At 43.2% G+C, this 25,994-nt stretch overlaps 1 protein-coding gene across 3 annotated transcripts in view; it reads right to left on the bottom strand.

The window, feature by feature from the left end:
• Positions 1 to 9,575: 9,575 nt before the first annotated feature.
• The window catches only part of LOC140393712 (AMP deaminase 2-like), a 160,999-nt gene continuing 144,580 nt past the window's right edge, over positions 9,576 to 25,994 (bottom strand). For all 3 annotated transcript variants that reach the window (XM_072480025.1, XM_072480023.1, XM_072480026.1), the window contains exons 16-18: positions 24,975 to 25,148; positions 21,071 to 21,181; positions 9,576 to 10,277 (exon numbers count right to left, since the gene is read on the bottom strand). In XM_072480025.1, the coding sequence (XP_072336126.1) occupies positions 10,071 to 10,277; positions 21,071 to 21,181; positions 24,975 to 25,148 (492 nt within the window). In that variant the 3' untranslated portion in view covers positions 9,576 to 10,070. The remainder of the gene's footprint in view (positions 10,278 to 21,070; positions 21,182 to 24,974; positions 25,149 to 25,994) is intronic.

Genomic DNA, 25,994 nt, shown 5'->3' with positions numbered 1-25,994 from the left:
CAGTGAAGCACAATGTGCTATGTTGTATGGAACACGCAACAACAAAAATCAAAAATTAGGCCAGTTCTTTGTAATCGGTACTTAACAGAAAGCATTTTACTAGCATGAGTGTGGTATTTTAAACGAGTATTCAAGTCTCTTAACAGCATATGTTAGAATCTGGATAATTCCGCAGAAGTTTTAAAAACTGCTGGCAATACCGGTGATCCAAAAATCGCGCCAACTTCAGATATTACTTTTGGGTAGAATTTCAATAAGTGCAGTTTTAGCAATTAAGTCATGGGTCACAGATAAAGCGCCATAAAATGTCACCTGTGCTGTATCAGGAAAGCTGCATGGAACAACAGTGCAGCAAAAACATAAAATAAACACTTCACCTCCCCTCTTGGCTTCCATTACAGCCTACAATAATTCTCATAATATTCAGTATGTAATGATTTACTGTAATACTCCCAATAGTGGAGAAAGCAGTTGTGTGCAATTTAAGGAACACTGGATTCTAAATACTTAATGCCTGTATCTCAGAGACGTCTCACTCCTGTCGCCACCGTCATAACTTCCAAAAGAGAGATCAAAGACTTGCAGACTGCAAATAATTTGATTCTGAATTTATTTCAGCAGTTCCCTTGGCAAGACGCCTTCACAGAAAGGCAAATCAGAAATAGAACGATAGCGCATCTTTCACCGCAACAGTGTAGCCTTGCAGTGGTAATGTCATTTCTAAATTCACCTACTAGTGTTCCACAAAAGTTGTGATAACCCGCTGACGTGCCCCATTCCTGTGGGCAGTTCCGAAGCCTGTTCACATCATAATCGCCAATAGGAAATGTGACAAGGAGGACCTGACAATACAAGGTTCACAGAATAGCAGGAAACCAACTGCTTTCTTCGGTGCTGAATCCATTTAAAGTTTAGCATTTATCACAGCCAGAAATAAGACCTTAAACCTGGCCTTAGTGTACAAAGCAGCTTTTGGCTGGAATTGTAGTTCTACTTTACAAGCAAGTACCTCTCCTTGCTAAACTAGTTCAACTCACTATTTACTTGTAAAAACAAGGTAACAAAATCAACCGATTAGAGAAAAACAAACTTCGATGAAGATCACAGTCCTAACTGGCTTGGCAGGAAATTCACGGGATCAGGCAGAATGCCAGTTGTACCTACTGCACAATGTACTGAGTAAAATCGGACTAAGTCATTACGCCTGAGCCTGTGGATTTATCGGTGGGTGGGATGTGTTAAAAATTTGCCGAGTCAGGAGTTAAAGAAACAAAATCAGACACCAAATTCCAACCAATCAAAATTCAGAGAAGGATTTTAAGAGTTATGGTTTATTCAATGAGAACAAGTATATGAGCAAACTATAGTGTGAACAGTACAAGCCAGGCGTGTTGTTCACCTGTCAACTGTTCCAACATGTGGTTTATGTTCTGATCTAATGTCTGTAATGATAGCATTTTTATACCCAAGAAAAACTGTGCAAAATTGTCACTACTGTCTCCACTCAATCCACGGTGGAGTACAAATTATGGCTCATCTCCAGTATAACTAGTCATGCTTATAAAAACTGTAGCAGCCATCTCGGATCTTCAGGTAAACAGTAGAAAGGAATAACATGCTTACAAAGCAATAAAAATACAGAAGCCCATGTCAAACACAGCATGGCAGATATAAAGACTAAATTAAAATAAGTATTTATAAAGTCTTGATAAAAATTCTAACCCCTACATGTTAACGTACCAAATTAATTATAGCAAAATCTTTTTAAAACAAACTGACCAGATTCCTTCTAAAAATGGTTTTAAAAGCTACAGCTTCCATGCTCTGTGGCCTATGACAATAACTACACTACACTTCTGCCATCATCTTTTTTAAACTAGGCGTAATACATATTATAAATAGAAAGCTCTTTTTCAAGTCCTCGACAATTTGAAGTGCCATCTTTCAAGTGAAGGCACTTACTTTGCAAGTGCCACAGGGAGTTGTGCACAGCGAAGTGCTACAGCAAATGTTTTTCCGTGAGGTTGAAATGTTGGCCTGTGTACAAGGAGAATTTCCTGCTCTCCTTTGAATGTTTGCATGGGCTTTTATGATCACCCGAGCAGGTGGATGGCCCCTCAGTTGCAGGTCTCAGTTGGAACCTCCAATAAATAATGCGGCACTCCACCGGTACTGCATGGAGCGATCAAGCCCAGGTTACCTGCATTATTCCTGGAAGGGGACTTTCTGACTCAAAAGAGAGAGCTACTCACCAAGTCATGATGAATTTATAATAATACTAACATTTATCAGAAAGATTTGAGCCAGGAATTTCAATGAGATGCAATTACTGTAATGAGATTTAACAAAGAAAAGTACACGACAGGAACAGGCCCTTCGGCCCTCCAAGCCGGTGCCGTACATGCTGCCCATCTAAACTAAAATCTTCTGAAAGAACAAAGAAAAAAGTACTGAAAGAACAAAGAAACGTACTGAAAGAACAAAGAAAAGATAATTTACTCTGTAACTTTAGATCAACTGACATGAGCGAACCTAGCTGGCAAATCTGTTCTTTCCGAGCGTCTGATAGAACAAATCCTTTCAAACAGGTCTTCTTTCCATGTCAACCAACCAAACTCCACCAGATGCTTTTTGTCTCAAATAGGAGCGACACATAAAACTAAAGTTTAGATTTTGAAAAAAAAAAAATCACACATTATGTATAACTCCAGAATTAAGTATTAGTTTGCAAGAAAAATTTAATTTTGAACATCTAAACTTCCCTTGGCAAATTTACACGGCTTCAATCAACACACACTCATTACTCAATGCAAGTCTATTAATTTGGTTTGCTTAAAGCAAGTCAATTGACTTGAAGCATTAATTATCTTTATAATGCCTGGATGATCACCTCTACATTTTGATTATACAACAGCAGTTAATAGGTACTCTGACTGCATATATTTATAGGCAGTAAAACAGAGGTGCCAAAATTGATCTGTATTAATTGCACATTTAACTTTAATTTAAAATTCATGAGTAAGATGTGCACTCCTCGTCCATAAACCTGTTGTCGCAAATTGTGGTCACACTTTGTCAATATTTCCAGTTCAATTTTGCTACGTCAAATATAATTGCAAACTCTGGTCACCAAGTGGTTTTGTGGAAGAGACTTTAATGATAATAATAATCTTTACTGTCACAAGTAAGCTTACATTAACATTGCAATGAAGTTACTGTGAAAATTCCCTAGTTGCCACATTCCGACGCCTGTTAGGGTACACAGAGGGAGAATTCAGAATGTCCAATTCACCTAACAAGCACGTCTTTCGGGACTTGTGGGAGGAAACCGGAGCACACGGAGGAAACCCACAGGCACGGAGAGAATGTGCAGACTCCACACAGACAGAGACCCAAGCCTTGATCCCCATCTTCTGCATATTAATCAACTGATCACAAGGGAAACCATGGATAATTAACTAGCATGGATTTTTAATTTTTTTTTAAAATGAACAAAATTAATGTTTAAGATATCTACCAACTTACCCAAACTTGACTTTCAAACAGGTTGGGTGAAGGGATGTGGAGGCCATCCAACAAGACATTTACCAAGCTTTACCAGTAAGGGACATGATTCACCATGTCATCGATCACATGAATTTTACAAGCATGGAACAATGCACAATGAAGATAAATGAACTCTCCAAATTATCCATGTCAATATACAAAACTGTGACCTGCACTGAATTAAATAAACTTTGTTCAATTTAAATTAAAATAATCCCCACTCCCTGCTGGTGCCACAAATTACTTCTGTTCTCCGGCACTAGTCTTCTTGTGTTATTCTGAAAGCATCGACTCTTTCACGAGTGTATCGTTCCACCAGGTAGCAGGCATTCTGTCACCTTGGTTAAGTGGGTCATTATTTATGCTCAAATGATATTTGGAGCAATTTGATTGTGGTGATGAATGGATAAATTGAGAGAGTGATGCGGGGGTGGGGGGGGGGGGGGGGGGGGGGGGGGGGTGGGGGGGGGGGGGGGGGGGGGGGGGGGGGGCATTGAGATCAATCATCCCCTCATTCAAGAGCCACACAGATACACTGCCAGGAGGGGTCACTCATACAACCATCAGGAAAAATAACTCTTTTATGAATCTGGTGTGGGAGGTACTGCAGCTATAATGCTTACCGTTGCTTCATCTCTGCACACTTGGGATTGAATTTGGAACATTTCTAGTCTGTATGGCTCATGAAGCACTTCTCAGCCATCTGATTTTTAAAAATAATTTCACAGGATGTCATCATCACAGGCTAGGCCAGTATTGTTTCCCAATGTTAGCACAGTGGGCTAAACAGCTGGCTTGTAATGCAGAACAAGGCCAGCAGCGCGGGTTCAATTCCCGTACTGGCCTCCCTGAACAGGCGCCGGAATGTGGTGACTAGGGGCTTTTCACAGTAACTTCACTGAAGCTACTTGTGACAATAAGCAATTATTATTATTATAACTAAATTAATCTTTTCATACTGTGCATTTTTTTTCTACCCTAGCTTTTCTTCAGAACCAATAATGGTAATTTTCGTCAAAGCAATATATTTACTGTAAACACCTGACAAATCTCGTGACGTGGGATTGTCAGACAAATAGATCAGTGTACAAATATCAGTTTTAATTCAATTTAGCATGGCCAATCCACCTAACTGGCACATCTGTGGAAGGAAACCAGAGCATCCGGACGAAACCCACACAGACATGGGAAGAACATGCAAACTTCACAAACTGGAATTGAACCCAGGCCCTGGTGCTGTGATGTAGCAGTGCTAACCACTGTATCACCGAGCTTCTTCCATTTTACTGCAAAACTAACATATCTCCTGATGAGCGCTCATCATTTTCTAACTAGAAGGATCTTCTCAAGAAAATACAACGGGGAACAGTGACACTTAGAAGCATATACTAAACTTTAGCATGTTAATATGATTCTATATAATGTATTTAAAGAATTAGTTCATCAGCTACATGGGAATTTTGTGTAGTGAAAATGATTTCAAGGCCTGAATGACAACCTGCAGTACAATAGGCAAGTATTCTTTTTAAAAAGAGCTCATATATGATGTATAAAAGGGCTAAAATTCTAGTCAATTGAGCAGTGATTGGAATATAGCCTTAAAACGGAGCAGCACGACGGCGTAGTGGTTAGCACTGCGGCCTCATGGCGCCGAGGACCCGGGTTCGTTCCTGGCCCCGGGTCACTGTCCGTGTGGAGTTTGCACATTCTCCTCGTATCTGTGTGGGTCTCACCCCCACAACCCACAAAGATGCGCAGGGTAAGTGGATTGGTCATGCTAAATTGCCCCTTAATTGGAAAAAAAAGTGGGTATTTATTTTTTGTAAAATGAGCAGCACGGCCAAACTGGTTTTAAATTAATTTACGGGATGTGGGTGTCGCTGGTTGGGCCAGCATTTATTGCCCATCCCTAGTTGCCCTTCAGAAGGTGGTGGTGAGCTGCCTTCTTGAACCGCTGCAGTCCCAGAGGTGTAGGAACACCCACTGTGCTGTTAGGTTCCAACATAAAGTGACATTACTGTCATCATAATGAAATGATGTGCCGGGCAGCAAGGTGGCGCAGTGGTTAGCACTGCTGCCCCGTGGCTCCGAGGACCCGATGGTTCGATCCCGGCCCCAGGTCACTGTCCATGTGGAGTTTGCACATTCTCCCATTGTCTGCGTGGATCTCACCCTCACAGCCCAAAGATGTGCAGGATAGGCAGAATAGCCAGGCTAAATTGCCCCTTAATTGGGAAAAAAAAGAGAATTGTGCACTTTAAATTAAAAAAAAAATGATGTACAAACTGCTTCCCGTCTCTTTTTCAAAGCTGTGTAATTTGGATTGAGAAAATACCATTACATTGGTCTTCAAAACGTGCGAACATTGAATCACAGCTGTGATAGGGCAGCACGGTAGCATAGTGGTTAGCACAATTGCTTCACAGCTCCAGGGTCCCAGGTTCGATTCCGGCTTGGGTCACTGTCTGTGTGGAGTCTGCACGTTCTCCCAGTGTGTGCGTGGGTTTCCTCCGGGTGCTACGGTTTCCTCCCACAGTGCAAAGATGTGCAGGTTAGGTGGATTGGTCATGCTAAATTGCCGTTAGGATCCAAAATTGCCCTTAGTGTTGGGTGGGGTGTTCTTTAAAAAAAAAGAGCCGGTGCAGACTCGATGGGCCGAATGGCCTCCTTCTGCACTGTAAATTCTATGAAATATATCCGGGCTTTTACAAGAAATGATTCCTTGTATTTAAAATCAGGAGTAAGGCCGGGTTTGGGCTTGCGGTTTGTTACTTACCAGCAAGGCTGTCGGAGGCAGAGCTGAGGCGAGACATACCCATGCAAGAACCCATGCAAGAAGGCAGTGAGAATAAAAAGGGAAGTAAAAATCTCATGTTAATTAACTCATCCTTCCCTCTCACTGGTTGGTTATAGAGCCAAACTGGGGCTGGTTAACTGTTAGTCAACAGCTGGGAATGGTGTGAGGCACCTGACGGGGACACTTAAGCTTTTTCATTAAAAAAAAATTCACCAAATGAGATGCAGGACAAGTTAATCTTACACTGTTTAGACCATATTCAAGGGCTCTGTGTAAAGTCTCATCAGTGTAGAGCAACTGCTGACTTAGTTCAAATGCACAAAAAATGCTTTTAAATAGCTTCGAATCACAAGAGTGTTAAAGCACAGACAGATCGGTGGAGCCATCAAGTCCTTGCCGATGCTTTTCTTCTCCCCGTATGAGCCACCTAATCTAAACCACCCTCTGTTAAACCACTGCAGGATCATTGTCTATTGCACTGAAGTACAAGTTGCTTTGTGATAAAACGCTAGGGGAGGTCTGCAACAATCTGTGACGACTCTTGTTCCTGACCTTTACTGACTTACAAAGATCCACAGTCATTAATCATAAACCAGTACTATAACAGCACTGTCAGACAACTGATTGAATTTCTGATTGTACACTGAATAATGCTGGACCCACATTGTATACTGTGCTTCATCTTGTTGGCTATCTTTCAGTAATATTCAAAAATTCTTCCACATGTCCCCAAACATAAATCTGACTATTGTGCTTTCAAGTAACACATCACACTATAGACGCACTGATGTGAAACTGCTTATTCCCTCTATTTTACAACTAGCAAGTACAGTTAGCATTGCAAGGCTGAAACGGTCAAGAGCTTTAGACAATAATGTAAATCACATCACTGAAGTTCGACCAGTTTAGAAAATTCCATTATCCCACACCAAAATAGTTACATTATCCTAACATCATTTACTATTTTTTAACAATAAATTATATTTGTAAAAGCTAGTTTTATACCAACAATAAACTAATAAAAAGGTGTGAAACATTCCTCATGTGGTAGCATTTGGACAAAACATGGAAACACTGAGGCAATTATTTCATTGTCTTTCGAAGCACTTTGAGGATATTTACTCAGGGAGTCTGTAATAGAGACAATAAAAGATTTATGTGAGCGGCATAAGGATGGAAATAATATTGAATGGTTTCGACGCCCTGTACCATAAGAACAAAGCAAAGCATCCACCCAATAAGCACTCAGGTAGGCATCTTGCCTTCAACAGTAGCAATTGCCTTTCTGGCCCTAACTATTTGTTGCATGCTGGGTTTCCCCCTCTTATTTTAGTCATAAGACTGGATTTTACTAGTTAACAAAGCAGCCTTGCGAAACAATGGAATTGTACATTGTATGAGAAACACACATATAGTATATATGCCATTTACAACAAACCAACAAGTAGCCAAAAAACAAGCTTCATTGAAACAGCTAGATTTGAAAGCAAATTGAAATTAGACCAGGGTTGGTCCACTGCTAGAAAAACAGGATATTCCTCCTGAAAGATTACTGCCTCCAGACTTTAAGCAATTAGCCCTCTAACACCAGAGAGTTGCACAGCAAACAGGGACATCATTCCCATGCACAATTGCTGTCCGAGCTTCATTTTCACAATTGTCGGAACAAATTTACCATCCAAACAAGGCCACAAGCGACTTTTACAAAGGGTGTTCTTTTGGCATCAAGGATGCACCTTTCCACTGCCAAATGGAACATGGTCATGATATGCATTCTGAGGTACTGCAAGTAGATATGGGATCATTAAACATAATGTGCACATCAGCATTAAACAGGAAATTACAGAGGTGTGATGGCAGTGTTTTACCATGCAGCAATAAGACTGATTTCTCAGCTGCCGTGTCCTCATGCTTCAGCTAATAATTGTCAACTGCATGAGCAACAAAGATGTTAAGCTAACGGTGTGCAAATATACCTACATCTCCTGGAATTAAGTTGATAGCATTTGCCTTGGCAAGGCTATCAGGAAGCAGAATACTAGGCTCAAATGCTGAATAAAGATACAAACAGCACTTTAATCAAAGGCTAGGCAAACAGTAGGCAAATTTCTAGCCGATTTAAAACAGCCTACAGATTGCTGGACTTAATACACAAATGAATGAATGAACATATAAAATTGGGCTCAATGTTGTTTTATATAAGGTGCATTATTTAACAAAATACTGCTAATCACCTAATTCTGTGAATACTATCACATGCAATATATTCAGGACAATCGATCTAGGACTCTAAGGGTTTAGAGTACTTGGAATATATTAAGGTAATGGATACATGAGGCCACAGGTTGACCAGCTCCACATTAATTTAGCCCCTGTTTAGCTATTTTTATCCACTCAGAATTAACAAATCAAATTTAGAACTTTTTTATTGGTGAGCCATGAGGGGGCGAGGCTTCAAGGAGGTTAAATTCCAAGTACCCAAGTACAATGCTTCCAAGTCCTCAGGATGTCCAACTGCTTTGTAGTTTATAGATTATTTCTGAAGTTTAATCACTGTCATTTTGTCGGCAAATGCAATCGGCAAATTTTTTTTGTTGTGGAATCTTGCCATGTTCAATGAGATAAATTATCAGTACGAAGTCTTACAACACCAGGTTAAAGTCCAACAGGTTTGTTTCGATGTCACTAGCTTTCGGAGCGCTGCTCTTCATTCACCTGAGGAAGGAGCAGCGCTCCGAAAGCTAGTGACATCGAAACAAACCTGTTGGACTTTAACCTGGTGCTGTAAGACTTCGTACTGTGCTCACCCCAGTCCAACGCCGGCATCTCCACATCATAAATTATCAGTTAATCTCTTTTTGGTGAAGTTAGGTGAGGGTTAAATGTTAATTAACTACCCTGCCCTTCTTTTATGCGCAGCTGTTAAAGAACAGAAATTAAAATCAGTTTAAACTTTTCATCTGAAAAATGGCACCTCTGACAATGCAGCGTTCCTTCAGTCCTGCATCAATGGGCCATTCTAAATAATGTGCTCTTAAGTCCTGGAGCGTCATTTGAACCCACTACCTTCTGGCTTAGACACAAGTGCACTAACACTGCGCCTGAAATTACTATCAGGCAGAAGAAAATAAAAGGATTGCGAAGAGTGCTCATTTGCACTCCCTATTCATTAACAACCTATACAATTTTGATGTTCACTGAACTTTTATCAGCTAATCAACTTCCAGCTAACTGCCTGGCATGTCCCTTTTTAAAAATGCAACAACGGAATAATTGAAACAGTGCCTGAATTTTAACGGTCAGTAAGATAGGGGGCTGCTAAGGCAAGTTTTCCTGTACAGCCGTAGCACCTCGTAGAATGCGGGGAGTTAGAACTTTTGGGAAGAAATGATTGGGCACAGTCACAGGATAAAAATCCTGTTACTTCGTCACCCTGGACAAATCTGACATTCAGGCTAAAAAGTCAGCAAAAAGAACAGGCAACTAGACTTAAATAATTCGGACATTATTGTAAAACAAGTACAATGAAAGATAAAATCTGTTGTGTGTAAGCCAACGGTAAAGGTTTTCAACTTTTTTTCCATTTCAGACGTAGTAATAATGTGCATTGACAAGATATAGTAACACTGCCAGATGCTCTAGCATTCTACAGGTGTCCAGTTTGCAATGGTTTTAACAGCTCTGGCCTTTCATGTGAAGGCTTTCATTCACTTAATGTAAAAGCAGCTTATCGTGATTCAGATACTGGCGTCATGTTTATGGAATTATTCTCCAGTTGTTCCGCCGTGATCAATGCCTGTGTAATCAAGTTCAGCTCTTCACACAGCGTTTCATGGCGGTAGCCAACCCGAATATCCGGAACATTAGTGCGACGGATATCGTTGCCCTCAATGCTCTCCTTTTGATAGTGTGGTCCCAACCAGTAACCCTTCACCTGAAATGTGAAAAAAAGCACAGACGTTCTTTTAAAGAAAGGAGTTCTGTAAAGAGAAATGAAAACAGCTAATTTACACAATTTGAATCATTAATAAACCTGCTTTACAGACTGGAATTAAGCTATGGTTTGGCCAGGATTACTTGATCTCAGCTGGAATAGTAGTAAGGTCATTTAGATTGGCATGTATCTTGGTCGGGAAGAAAAATCACACAAAATAGATTCTCGTCTATGAAAATTATCCAGTGCAGATTGCACTCTTGATATTGGGTCAGTGTTCAGCTGTCACAATCGCTAGAGTTCAATACCCCGCTCACTGGACTGAATTTAATGCCCTAGCCCCCAAACCAATGAGATGAATTCGGAATGTGGGGGGGGGTCCTCTGATCAGACGGGAGGGTATGGGATGAGGACCTAGTTATCATCCCGACTTCCCCAATCAAGCTCAGGATGGGATGGGTGGAGGGATTGGATTTGTTTATTGTCATTATTATTTATTGGAGGGGAACATTCCTGCTTGGAGGCCACTCAAGAACCTCATCTGATCATCGCTGCTATTCAATCAGTGGCAGGGGGGGTTCTTGCCATTCGGGAAAGCTGCCCAATAACCCTCGTCGGGCTTTCCTGCCGTGGTCGACAAGTGGGGGATCTCTTGATCACATATGATATAGTTTTTTTTCCCACCTGGCATGTTTCTCAGCGATGGAAGGTGGCCTGCCGTTGGTGGGATCTTCTGGTCCCGTCGCTGTCAATGGGAACTTCCATTGATTCCACCTCCCACTGCCGGGAATCCCGCAGCAGGGGTTCACCATCGGCGGGACCAGAAGATTCTGCTGGCGAGAATGACCGGGAAGTCCCTCCGTGTGTCCAAATAAGGAACCCAACCACAGGAAGGGGGAACCCCTCAGGGTGCCATTGCTTTGCTCTTGCTGACAAACGTCACCCTACTCCTCTAAACTGGTGTTCCCCACCCTGCCCATACTCCTCTCTGCCTGGTGATCCATGGTTGGTTCCTCCTCAGGCCCAAGCGTAATGCTGTCGGTGGGCACTATTCTCTGTAGCAGAGGTGGGATTTCCACCCTTCTGGGGCCTGGAGGCCCAGCACTATACAGGTTATAGAACATAGAACGATACAGCGCAGTACAGGCCCTTCGGCCCACGATGTTGCACCGAAACAAAAGCCATCTAACCTACACTATGCCATTATCATCCATATGTTTATCCAATAAACTTTTAAATGCCCTCAATGTTGGCGAGTTCACTACTGTTGCAGGTAGGGCATTCCGCGGCCTCACTACTCTTTGCGTAAAGAACCTACCTCTGACCTCTGTCCTATATCTATTACCCCTCAGTTTAAAGCTATGTCCCCTCGTGCCAGCCATTTCCATCCGCGGGAGAAGGCTCTCACTGTCCACCCTATCTAACCCCCTGATCATTTTGTATGCCTCTATTAAGTCTCCTCTTAACCTTCTTCTCTCCAACGAAAACAACCTCAAGTCCATCAGCCTTTCCTCATAAGATTTTCCCCCCATACCAGGCAACATCCTGGTAAATCTCCTCTGCACCCGCTCCAAAGCCTCCACGTCCTTCCTATAATGCGGTGACCCGAACTGTACGCAATACTCCAAATGCGGCCGTACCAGAGTTTTGTACAGCTGCAACATGACCTCCTGACTCCGGAACTCAATCCCTCTACCAATAAAGGCCAACACTCCATAGGCCTTCTTCACAACCCTATCAACCTGGGTGGCAACTTTCAGGGATCTATGTACATGGACACCTAGATCCCTCTGCTCATCCACACTGCCAAGAACTTTACCATTAGCCAAATATTCCGCATTCCTGTTATTCCTTCCAAAGTGAATCACCTCACACTTCTCTACATTAAACTCCATTTGCCACCTCTCAGCCCAGCTCTGCAGCTTTTCTATATCCCTCTGTAACCTGCTACATCCTTCCACACTGTCGACAACACCACCGACTTTAGTATCGTCTGCAAATCTACTCACCCACCCTTCTGCGCCTTCCTCTAGGTCATTGATAAAAATGACAAACAGCAACGGCCCCAGAACAGATCCTTGTGGTACGCCACTTGTAACTGAACTCCATTCTGAACATTTCCCATCAACCACCACCCTATGTCTTCTTTCAGCTAGCCAATTCCTGATCCACATCTCTAAATCACCCTGAAATCCCCAGCCTCCGTATTTTCTGCAATAGCCTACCGTGGGGAACCTTATCAAACGCTTTACTGAAATCCATATACACCACATCAACTGCTCTACCCTCGTCTACCTGTTCAGTCACCTTCTCAAAGAACTCGATAAGGTTTGTGAGGCATGACCTACCCTTCACAAAGCCATGCTGACTATCCCTGATCATATTATTCCTATCTAGATGATTATAAATCTTGTCTCTTATAATCCCCTCCAAGACTTTACCCACTACAGACGTGAGGCTCACCGGTCTATAGTTGCCGGGGTTGTCTCTGCTCCCCTTTTTGACCAAAGGGACCACATTTGCTATCCTCCAGTCCTCTGGCACTATTCCTGTAGCCAATGATGACATAAAAATCAAAGCCAAAGGCTCAGCAATCTTTTCCCTGGCTTCCCAGAGAATCCTAGGATAAATCCCATCAGGACCCGGGGACTTATCTATTTTCAGCCTGTCCAGAATTGCCAACACCTCTTCCCTACGTAACTCAATGCCATCTATTCTAATAGCCTGGGTCTCAGCATTCTCCTCCACAACATTATCTTTTTCCTGAGTGAATACTGACGAAAAATATTCATTTAGTATCATTTAGTTATGTGCCCGATTGCCTCGCGTTGAGCCTCCTGCACAGAAGCATGGGGTTCTCCACTGTTCTCCAACTGGTGGATAAGACCCCCGCTGCGCTCATTAAATTCCACCCATCATCTGCATTCACACAAGAAGCATGGTCATTTGGGTTAAGCTGCTGCCACCTTGTGGAACTGTATTTTGTTTGAGCCGGCTCCCACCTGAGTAAACCACCTAGGGTTCATTCTGTGGTTGAGATTGGTATGTTTCCAAAGGCGGTACAGTGATGGGCCTGAGCACTGTAAGAAACTGCCTCCCACCAAAAGGTCCCTTGAATATCCAAACATTTCCTATCCTATACCAATCATATTTTTGGATAATTTCTTTTTTTTTTAAAATTTCCAATTAAGGGCCAATTTAGCGCGGCCAATCCACCTAGCTTGCACATCTTTGGGTTGTGGGGGCGAGACCAACACAGACATGGGGAGAATGTGCAAACTCTACACGGACAGTGATCTGGGTCCGGGATCGAACCCGGGTCCTTGGCATTGGGAGGCAGCAGTGCTAACCACTGTGCCGCCCTGGCTGAAGTATTTCAAGGGGGTAAAGAAAATAATTATTTAAACAGGCAATACTATATGGCCCTTTGTTACCTTACTCAATAATCCAAGATTTGACTTATTAAGTCCACATTGTCTTACAGCTGTGGTTATTTTTTTAGACTGTTAAAACAAAATAAAAACTGCAAATTTGAATGTTCATATCAATCAAACACCATGGGTGGAATTCTCCCCCCCGCCACGCCGGGTGGAAGAATCGCCCAGGCGTCGCGCGAGTCCCGCCACGCTGTCTCGACGCCCGCACGCAATTCTCCCCCCCCCCCCCCCCCCCAAAAACGGCACAGGGCGAATCATGGCTGGCCGCTGGGAGAATCGCCGCTAGCCGTTGGTAATGGGCGAGTGGCAATTCTCCGGCCCGCATGGGCCGAGCGGCCTGCCCAATACGACAGGTTCCCGCCGGCGCCGGCCACACCTGGTCGCTGCCGGCGGGAACAGAGTGGGAACGCTGGGGGGGGGCCCTGTGGGGGCTCAAAAGGGGTCTGGCCCGCGATCGGTACCCACCGATCGGCAGGCCGGCCTCTCTGAAGGAGGACCTCCTTTCCTCTGCTGCCCCGCAAGATCCATCCGACATCTTCTTGCGGGGCGGCCGTGGGGAGGATGGCAACCGCACATGCGCGGGTGACGTCATTTACGCGGCGCGCATAAATGACGCGGCGCCGCTCCTAGTCCCCTGGGGGCGGGAGAATAGGGGGCTGGGAACGGCCTCCGACGCCGGAGTGAAACACTCCGGTTTTCACTCCGGCGTCGGGACTTAGTCTCCCGATGGGAGAATTGCGCACCATATTGGGATAAACCATGTAAATCGAGCCCGTAGGCACATTTGAAGCTGGTCTTTTTAAAGCTGCAATTTCAGCCACAATTGCGATCAGCAAAAATAGTCAATTCCACCCAAACAGTCATAATAAGCATTCCATTTTTGAACCACTTAAAAAAAAAAAGCGGAAGCAATAAAAGCAATTTTGTTCCTCGAACGCTGAATCTTGCAGTCAAATATTTTTGGAAATCTTGCAATGTTTCTCAGTAATTATCAGTTCTTTACAAACCAAACATCCACTGTTTTCCTGTAAATTTCAAGTCTGAGATATGCACAATAGAAAATGTTGCAACCAGTTTTAACACAGTGAGAAAGAATGCGATTATTTTGTAGGAACAGAACATGTCACAGAGCTTTTGATAATAGGTGCTAATGATCACTTGGGCTTAATTCTCATGCCTGCAACTTTGGTCAGATCCACATCAACTTTAAAAGACAACTTCAAGAGTTTGATCCCGGCCCCGGGTCACTGGCCATGTGGAGTTTGCACGTTCTCCCGTGTCTGCGTGGATCTCACCCCCACAACCCAAAAAGATGTGCAGGGTAGGTGGATTAGCCACACTAAATTGGCCCCTAATAGGAGAAAAAAGAATTGGGTACGCTAAATTTAAAAAAAAAAGAGACAACAGTTTTCAGAAAATGGTTATTTGGGAAGGCAATCGTCAGAATAATGGTTTTGCTCTGCGAAAATATCTAAAGTAAAATCAGGCACCAAAAAACAAATTTTCTGATCCATAAAAAGAAGTTCTATTCCTCCCTCCTGCTGCCACTTAGTTGAATTTTCTGAGCTGGAGGCACTAATTGAGGAGGTTTGCATTAAAAAAAACACCCTTTGCTAAATGAGTGAGTGAATTTCCTGACTAGATAGGATGGATTGTATGGCAATAGAGTTCTTTACATCTGCCATCCATCTCACTCCACGATCAGCTGACATAAAACAGGATAGTTTTAAAACTAGAGGTGGAGTATCTCACTTCCTACATCTTGTACCCAAAATGCCTGGGCAAGAGCTGGAAAACTCATCGACACGCTTGTTTAGACTCCCTTACTTTGTGCATTTTAAAGCTCTGGAATGGTCCTATACAGTTTGATGATTACTGGGAAAAATACCAAAGACAAACCACTAGGGGCACAATCTAATTACAGGGCTCAGACGACATAGATGATAAGACGTTAGTACAGCCATCTGATGTTAGATTGTCATTTCAATCTTGCTACTGTGCCCAATATTTACAGGTGGAACTTCATTGAAAAGTATGCCGCATGGGGAAAGGATTGGGAATTAACAGGTCATTTAAAAAAAAGTGTTTACTTGGCGGATACGATCTTGGGATCTTGAAACCAAATGCTGCAGAAAGGAAATGTTATTGATCCGATTCCGACTGTGTTGGCCCTGCATTTGAAGCAGCCCTCTCAATCTTTCTAAGTCACAGACATCAGGGGCAGACAGTGGTGTAGTGGTAGAGTCACTAGACTAGTAATCCAGAGAACCAGGCAAATACCCAGGGGACATGGGTTCAAATCCCACCATGACTGGTGGAATTTAACATACCAATTAATAAATCTGGAATTGAAAGGTAGTCTCAATAATGGTGACCATGAAACTGCATCGATTGTTGTAAAAACCCATCTGGTTCATCAATGTCTTTTAGAGCAGGAAATCTGCCATCGTTACCCAGTCTGGCTTACATGTGACTCCAGACCCACTGTAATGTGGTCGACTCTGAAGTAGAGCCACTCAGTTCAAAGGCATTTAGGGACGGACAACAAATGCCTTTCCAGCGACACCCATATCCCAGGAAAGAATAACAAAAACATAGATTATTTACCCCACAAGTGCTCCAAGCTGGCACATGAAGTACTGAACAATAAAGCTGAGCAGCAGTTCCTACAAGGCATATTACAGAAGACAAGAACATGAATTTACCAAGTCTACAGAAAGTGAAGAGTTGAAGTAAAACAAACCAAAGAATTGCTCTAGTTAGTGGTTTAATTCTCAGTACGACTAAAATGGTAAAGTCTCACGGGGCTGAGTTTGGATAGAGGATTGGCTTACTAACAAAATACAGAGTGGGGATAAATGGGTATTTTTCTGATTGGTAGGATGCAATGAGTGGTGTGCGACTGGGCTCAGTCCTCGGGCCCTACTATTTATAATCTATATTGATGACTTGGATGCAGGGATAGAATGTACTGTAACCAAAATGTGCAGATGACACTAAAATAGGTGGGAAAGCAAGTTGCAGTGAGGAAATATGTAATTTACAAATGGATATGGATAGGTTAGGTGAGTGGGCCAAAATATGGTAGGTGGAATTTAACGTGAATAAGTGCGAGGTTATCTATTTTGGTCGGAGGAATAAAAAGGCAACCTATTATCTAAATGGAGAAAAACTTCAAAATGCTTTGGCGCAGAGGAATCTGGGCGTCCTCGTGCAGAAAGTTAGTATGCAGGTGCAGCAGGTAATAAGGAAGACAAATGGAAATTTGGTATTCATGTCTAATGGAATAGAGGATAAAAATAGGGAAGTGCTTTTGCAACTGTATAGGGCATTGGTGAGACCCCATCTGGAGCACTGCGCGCAGTTTTGGTCCCCTTACTTGAGGAAGAATGTAAATGCAACAGAAGGTTCACTAGATTGATTCCAGGCATGAAGGATTTGTCTTCTGTAGAGAGATTGATCTGGAGTCAGAGATACAATTGAGGTTATAAGGTGCTAAAGGTGATTGACAGTGTACATGGAGTGCGGACGTTTCCCCTTGTTGGATATTTAGAACGAGAGGCCATAGTTTTAGGCTAAGGGGTGGCAGATTTAAAGCAGAAATGAGGAGGAATTACTTCACACAAAGGGTCATGAACCCGGGTTGCGACTTGTAGGTGGGTCGGCGACAGGTGACAGAAGGGTCACGGAGTTAAGGGTGGCGGTGTTTGTGCGTCCGCTCTCCGCACCTGATTTCCGGGTCCTTCTTGTTTCCTGTCAGGATCACACTGCTCTCCTGCTCAGGCCTCGAAAGAATTGGTGGTTAAGTTTTAGTTGAAGGACTTTGTTTCGTAAATACCTCCCTAGCCTTCCTCGTGGTCAACAGGAATTCTAAATGCAGCCAACAACTTTAATGAAAAAGTCATTGTGGCAGCATTTTGGGTTTGAATCCAGTCACAAGTCCACCCTCTCACTCTGTCGTAAGTGATCCCATGGTGCTGTGCTGAAGACACACGAGCAGTGAGGTTATCGTCCCGAGCACCAGCTGATATATATCCGTGAATTGCATCTTGGACAGGATATTTTAATTATTCTTCGCATTTACTGGGAGCCGAGTAGTGTGTGGCCTTCTAGCTCAGGACCAGAGATTGTTATTAGAGAAAGAATAATGGTCTCAACAAAAAGGATGACGCCTCGCTTCCGTTCCCTCCAGGTTTTCGGCCGCTCTGCTTAACTTTAAAAAAAAGTGATGTAGGGAAGAAATATTAATTCATTCAAGGTTTCTCAAATGCGCATTTTTACTTTCCAATTTATTGCATTTTTCTCTACCTTAAAGGAAACATACATAGCCTAAACAAACAGGACTTTGAGAATTGAACAGTTTCCTGCAGGAAGCTATTATCAACTGGGAGTTTCCTTGAAGCATTGAATTACTTCCTGAGAAAATTATAAAATGAATTCAGAAGACAGCTGCCATTTAAAACAGAGGTAAATAAACTGAAGATAGGAACAGCAGTCAACAGATCCATGTTATCAAAGAAGGTAAATTAGTACGAATTTAACACCCAATTATTAGGCTGCACTGAACAATGCACTAAAGGAACAACTCCAGCAGTCACTTTGTAGGTGGGTTACGAGATGCAAAAAGATCAGCGGGAGGAATGTCTAAGATAACGGTGTGCTGTCTATATATGGATTAGCTCTTTAGAATGCGAAGATATATATATTGTATTTTAAAATAACCCGAGTTAGATTAAAGGGTGAAATGGAGTATTTTATCTCTATTGTGACTCCCCATATAAGCCTTATCACACCTGCCTGTATAGATGACAACTAGGACAAGAGGGACAGATGCTCCAGAAGTCCTGAAAGTCAGCATTACAATAACAAACATATGGAACACTTCTCTCCAGTTCACCTGGGATCTGCTCGGTGCTCCCCACGTCTCCAATCCCACCACCCCTCCCCCACTTCAAGCAGGTAAGTGAACCGTGTCGGAATCTGAAAATATTTAAAACATTGTCTGGGACAAGAGGAATATTGCAGTCCTAAACCTCTTGTGGGATGGCAGGAGCACTCGAGGGAACTGGAGGACCAGACCACTATTTAATTCAATGGTCTGGTTTATGAAACAAGCGACAGCTCCAGTTCTTGGGGGTAATGATCATTCTGTTTCCAGTGTCTAATCACCAAGTGCAGTTTAATAGCTAATGTAAAGCAGCGTGTGCATACCCTTTATAGACAGGAAAAGCCAGAAATGTGGAGCACTTCCTCCAGCTTCTGAATAAAAAGGCAGGTGCCCAGTGAATTATCTTCATAGACGATGACTAACGTTGTATTTCTATTTCAGAATCCCAGCAGTTGGAAGTTTTTAGACAAAAATCTGGGAATTTATTGATTGTTAACCCAAATTAATTCCTTACTTTCAAACAGAGGTGTTCTCACCTTAATTAAAAGGTCTTAATTACAAGGTTCTTTCAACAATTCCAACAATATTTGGTCAAAATCCCAGAACTATAACATTCAGTTCTGCAATTAAATGCAGAGGATGATTTTTCCCAGAGCAGCAAACCAAAAACGTGATTAGTTATTTCTATCCCCCATCCTCTCATCCGTTTGTTAGGGTCTCCACAAAATTCCATCCCTGACATGCAAGGAAATTGTAAGGAAGTTATCTTCTCCCAAATCGCTGTCTCCATCCAGCCACCATGTTTCCTTAGCTGTTCTTCTCTCCACAACTCTTTGTAGACCAGCCAACAAGGCATCATTGCACCAACACCAGCGCCACCTATGGACTGCACCCCCAAGTCCTCCCGATGTAAAATATAGCGGATTAAAGAACATGTATTTATGTAGTGCCTTTCACAAGCTCACAACATCCCATGGAATTTTACAGCCAATAAACAAAGGAAGTTTTACGGGATTTTATATTTGTTTTGAGAAGTATTAGAAATAAGGTATACTCTTAAAGTGGGTTTAATTTAATGTTTCTGTGCCTGGAAAGGGTAACACCTACAGTTAGGTTCATGCTGGACAAAGGGGTTTGTATGTGCGGGGTTGGTTTCAATTCTAACTGAGTTTCTATTGCGCTTGGAGCGATTTCTTTTGAATTTAGTTTTAGCTGGTTATATTGCAGTTTGAGACAAGACACCGGGGAGTGAGTGTCTTTCAACTCTGCCAGACGCTGGGCAAGACAAGAAAGCAGCAAAGAGGCAGATCCCAAAGAACGAGATGCAGTCCAGAAAACCAGGCAATTGGGACCGAAAGGATATCTTAAGACGACTGAAGTTAAGAGAACAGAGACCAAGGTATTGTTCATGAAAATTGAAGGGAAAACAAAGTGTTGTAAGTGAAAGAGACAGCTGCAGTAACCAGAGCTAAAGTGGGAAAGCAGACTCCAGAGGTAAATCAAAATTGTGATGCTATTTTAATAGAGTCCGAGAATTGATAACACAAGCAATTGTGAACAGTTTGTACAGCAGACAAGGCTTAGAAATCCTAAAGGGGACGAGGTAAAACCTGGATACTGGATTCATTGTTCAAAGTGGAGGGGAAGCTTTGTTTAAAAGAGTCATTAAAAAAAAAAAAATTTAGAGTACCCAATTAATTGTTTCCAATTAAGGGGCAATTTAGCGTTGCCAATACACATACTCTGCATCTTTGGGTTGTGGGGCGAGACCCACGCAGACACGGGGAGAATATGCAAATTCCACATGGACAGTCGCCCAGAGCTAGGATTGAACTCGGCTCCTCGGAGCTGTGAGGCAGCAGCGCTAACCACTGTTTAAACGGGTCATTCGGAAAACCTGGATTGGATTTTGGATTACAAACTGCATTATTGTGAAAGAAGATTTCAAAGGATGCATTTTGGAGGTGGTGTTTGGAAACTCTCATGTGACAATCATCTGGCGGATTCAGATGAGACATCAACATCAACTGGAATTGTAACATGCTGCTTACATAATCCGCTTTAGAGCTGTTGGCTCAGGGTTAGATACAGGCCAGGGCATTGGGGAAGAACTCTTCTGCTCCTCTTCTCAGACTCTATTAAAATGGCATCACAATTTTGATTTACCTCTGGAGTCTGCTTTCCCACTTTAGCTCTGGTTATTGCAGCTGTCTCTTTCACTCCCAGCACTTTGTTTTCCCTTGAATTTTCATGAACAATACCTTGGTCTCTGTTCTCTTAACTTCAGTCGTCTTTTGCACCTTCCATCTCACTACTGCATTGATGTGTTGGCCTAGATTTTATGCAAGCTTCTGACTCAAAGGGGGAAAGAGTGCTCCTACCAAGCCATGTCTGACACCTGAATCAGCATAGCTGAAGTGCTTCCACAAAATCCTAACTAATTGAACCCAGCAGACTATGCCAGTCACCTCGTGAGAGAAACCGCTCATTAATACACTGTTCCGTGCCAGCTCGCACATGTCACAGGAGCTCAGCTTCCATACTTGGGCAGCAATGCTGTACTCTTCCATTAATGGCTCCTGAGGAAAACATGAAAAGATTACGATTAGAAGTAGCACAGCACATTTCAAATCTACAAACAGATTAAAATCACCAAGAAGGGACCATGTGTCAACCGTCTATACTTGTATTTCTAAAAGTGACTCCTGTAGCCCAAACGTCAGAATTGAAGACCAATTACAGAGGGCACAAATTCTTTAAGTTGTTCTACTTGCACTACCTCAGGGCTGGTTCGAGGTACAATTACTATGCACATGTATGCAATGTTGAATTTCAGGATTTACATCCAGAGTGACTTACTGTATGACTGAGATTTTGGGTCACTTATACTGGGTCAATTTGTAGTGCATATAGACATTAAATAAACCTTGAATCAAATACAAGCAAAGTAATTTTCTAAAACTGGATTTAAGCTGACTTGGTTTAATTCCAAATATTTACAGTGGAAATTGGTGAAACTAAATTGAAGTTTCTCAGTGACAATAGTCTGTAATGTAAACAGGCCTTAAAAGCTGTAAATCTAAACTAAAAACACTCAACAATTCCAAACCTACGCAACTCACTTAGAGCTTCTGATCAGGAGTTGGTGGAAACCAACATGACAGGTCAGTCAAATCTCATTCATTTGGGGTAAATGCATGACCTATTTTCCCAGATTTCAGGTGTTTAAAAATAGACACATCTCCAAGGCTTTAAACGGCTTTGTGACCGGTCTCATGTTTTTAATTATAACTTTTAACCCTGACATTTCTTTAATGTTAACAACCATGATCATTTGGGTGTAGTCAATTTGTGGAGACAGTGGAATAGTACCAATAGTCAGCCAGAGGCCCAGGTTAATGCTCTGGGGACAAAGTTCAAAGCCCACCACTGCAGCTGGAGGAATTTAAATTCAAAGAATAAAATCTGGAATTAAAAGCTAGTCTCAGTTAACAATGACCAAAAAAAAGCATTCGCCATTGTTTAATTAATGAAATCTGGGCATGTTCTTGTCCCACTGGCAGGACAGTCACACCAGAGGTGGAGGCACAGTGGGATACAGTCAAGAGGGAGCTGCTCTGCGAGTCCCTAAGAGTTGATTCTGGAATCACGAAATTGCATGGCATCAGATCAAACATGGGCAAGGAAAGCCCGTGCTGATTACCACCCCCGCATCACGGTAGTACAAGTGATTAGCACTGTGGCTTCACAGCGCCAGGGTCCCAGGTTCGATTCCCTGCTGGGTCACTGTCTGTGCGGAGTCTGCACGTTCTCCCCGTGTCTGCGTGGGTTTCCTCCAGGTGCTCCGGTTTCCTCCCACAGTCCAAAGATGTGCAGGTTAGGTGGATTGGCCATGCTAAATTGCCCGTAGTGACGAAAAAAGGTTAGGAGGGGTTATTGGGTTACGGGGATAGGGTGGCAGTGAGGGCTTAAGTGGGTCAGTGCAGACTCGATGGGCCGAATGGCCTCCTTCTGCACTGTATGTTCTATCACCCCTCCCCTTCATGTTGAACACCACTTAGCAGAAGCATCAAGTGTGGCAAGGGTACAGAATATGCTCTGGGTAGGGAACTTCAATCTCCGTCAAGAGTGGCTTGGTAGCACCACTATTGGTTGAGCTGGCCGAGTCCTAAAGGACATAGTCTGCTCGTCTGGGTCTGCGACAAGTGATGAGGGAACCATAAAGAAGGGAAAACCTACCTGAAGTCGGCCTCCCCGATCTACCTGTCAAAGACATAGTCCATGAGAGTACTGGTAGGAGTGACCACTACAAATTTCTTGTGGATGAGGAAACCCTCCATTGTGTTGTGTAGAACTACCACTGTGCTAGGTGGGATAAATTTTAAACAGGTCTAGTAACTCAAAGTGGGGATCCATGAAGCGCCACCAGCAGCAGGGGAATTGTATTCAACCACAATCTGTAACCTCCACTCTACCATTACCATCAACCCGGGAATCAAACCTGCTTCAATGAAGGTTGCAGGAACAGCACCAGGCATACCTAAAATAGTGTCAACCTGGTAAAGCTACAACTTGCATGCCGACCATATCCTATCCACTAAAAGCAGAACGAATCCGACTCGGCCAATTACCGTCTCATCAGTCCATTCTTGGTTATCAGTAAAGTGATGCAGGGTTTTGTTGACAGTGCTATTGAGGGCACTTATTCAGTAATAACCTGCTCTTTTATGCTTAGTTTGTGTTCTGCCAGGTGCACTCAGCTCCTGACCTCATTACAGCCTTGGTTCAAACGTGGACAAAAGGGTTCAACTCCAGAGGCGAGATGAGAGTGACTGCTCTTGACATCAAGGCAGCATTTGAACGAGGGGCAGCACGGTAGCATTGTGGATACACAATTGCTTCACAGCTCCAGGGTCCCAGGTTCGATTCTGGCTTGGGTCACTGTGTGCGGAGTTTGCACATCCTCCCCGTGTGTGCGTGGGTTTCCTCCGGGTGCTCCGGTTTCCTCCCACAGTCCAAACATGTGCAGGTTAGGTGGATTGGCCATGATAAATTGCCCTTAGTGTCCAAAATTGTCCTTAGTGTTGGGTGGGGTTACGGGGATAGGGTGGGGGTGTGGGCTTGGGTAGGGTGCTCTTTCCAAGAGCCGGTGCAGACTCGATGGGCCGAATGGCCTCCTTCTGCACTGTAAATTCTATGATAATCAAGGAGCCCTAGCAAAACTGAAGTCAGTGAGAATTGGGGGAAAACTCTCCACTGGTTGGAGTCACACCTAGCACAAAGGAAGTTGGTTGTGGATGTTGGAGGCCAATAATCTCAGTTACGGGACACCACTGCAGCATGTCCTTGGACACGTGTCCTGGGCCCAACCATCTTCAGCTGCCTCATCAATGACCTTCCCTCCATCACAAGATCAGAAATAGGGATATTTGCTGATGATTGCACAATGTCCATCACCATTCAGAACGCCTCAGAAACTAAAACACAATGTATCTTTCAGCAGAAAGACCTGGACAACATCCAGGCTTGGGGCTGATAAGTGGCAAATAACATTCATGCTACACAAGTGCCGGGGAATGACCATCTTCAACAAGTGAGTATTTAACCATTTACACTTGACATGTGGCGTTACCATCGCTGAATCCCCCTCTACGAACATCTTTGACCAGAAACGGAACTCAGAAATACAAATACTGTGGCTACAAGGGCAGATGAGAGGCTGGACATCCTGCGGTGAGTAACTCACCTCCTGATTCTCCAAAGCCTGTCCATCGACTACAAGGCTCAAGTTTGGAGTGTGATGGAATACTCTCCACTTGCCTGGATATGTGCAGCTGCAATAAGACTGGAGAAGCTTGGTACCATTCAGGACAAAGCAGCCGACTGGATTGGCACACCGACCACCACCTTCAACATTCAATCCCTCTGGCCCCAACGAACAGTAGCAGCCGTGTGTACCAAGTAACAGACGCATTGCAGCAACTCACCAAGGCTCCTTCAACAACACCTTCCAAACCCATGACCTCTCCCACCAAGGACAAGGATACCAGATGCATTGGAACACCACCGCCTACAAGTTCACCTCCAAGTCACACACCATCCGAACTTGGAACAATATCGCCGTTCCTTCACTGCCGCTGGGTCAACATCCTAGACTTCCCTTCCTAACAGCACTGTGGGTGTACCTGTACCAATATGACCTGCAACGGTTCACCATCACCTACTCATGTGCAATTAGGGATGGGCAATAAACGCTGGGCCTTACCTGTATTGACCACATCCTGTGAAGGATGAAAAAGAAAGCTAGGAACTAGTTGCCGACTACGGTGCAGAAAGAATTGTGTGGTCTCTATTCCCAACTGGTTGCCTTACCTTGGTAAAGTGGAATTGCAGAGGATCATCAGTAGAGAGAGACACCATTAGGCCTCGGGAGAGATACTCTGGCAGTGGGTTCCTGTGATAACTCAGAAAGAGACTATTGTTGCTCAGGGGGGACATTGCAATCCCGATCTGATCCAGGTAGTACAGATATTGCAGCACCGGAGCCTGCGAATTAGACACGAGCAATGAACATTTCCGAACACGCCAACATTATGAGATCAAATTCACAGAGAGATCTTCAACTTTACATTTTCCAAATGACACATCACTTGAAGAATGCCAGCATGGGAAAATGAAACTATTCCACTCTGATTATCCTACGTGCACATCAAGCACGGGGATTGTTAAAGACTAAAGGTCCCCAAACTGTGCCTCAATGGTAAAATCACTAATTGTTCCATTCCCCAACCAGCCATTTGTCGGGTCTGACTGAAGGAAGGGGAATCAGTGGCAAACTTCAGTCGTTTTTGTGCAGTGGACCTAAGCCAATATCCAAAAATACTATTTACAGTGAGAGAGAGAGAAAATGCTCATCCTCGAAGTCTCAATTCCGATCATTATCCTAAATAACGGTCACTTTCATCAGAACAGTGGCAATTTGTGTATTTTTAGTTTTCCCACACAGAAGTATGAATCAACATTGAGTTAAAAGTATGCCGTGTAATAATAACAACGAATGGTTGAACACATTTTAGGAAATTTATCTATTTCTTATTTTGAAGAACATTTAAAATAAATAACTAAAATATCAGATAAAGGATTGCTAATATTGCATTGTGCAAGATCAGCTCATGTTTTACTTTGCTAAGTGGTTGAAACACCGTTGTTTCATCATAAGGGAGGAGAGGGTGAGAGGAGCCCAGAGGAAATAAATCCAAGGCAAATAGTTCACCTATTCTACTCCTTAGTCCTGCTCTCCTGGGGGTGCTGACACCTTGCTAAAATGGCCAAATTTAAAACCCAAGATGCCGGATTAATAACGGAGCTTGGACAGAACATCATCGGGTTTTC

Source organism: Scyliorhinus torazame, chromosome 17 (genome assembly GCF_047496885.1).
Source record: "Scyliorhinus torazame isolate Kashiwa2021f chromosome 17, sScyTor2.1, whole genome shotgun sequence".
Lineage (NCBI taxonomy): Eukaryota > Metazoa > Chordata > Chondrichthyes > Carcharhiniformes > Scyliorhinidae > Scyliorhinus > Scyliorhinus torazame.
This window is presented reverse-complemented; position numbering and strand designations above follow the sequence as displayed.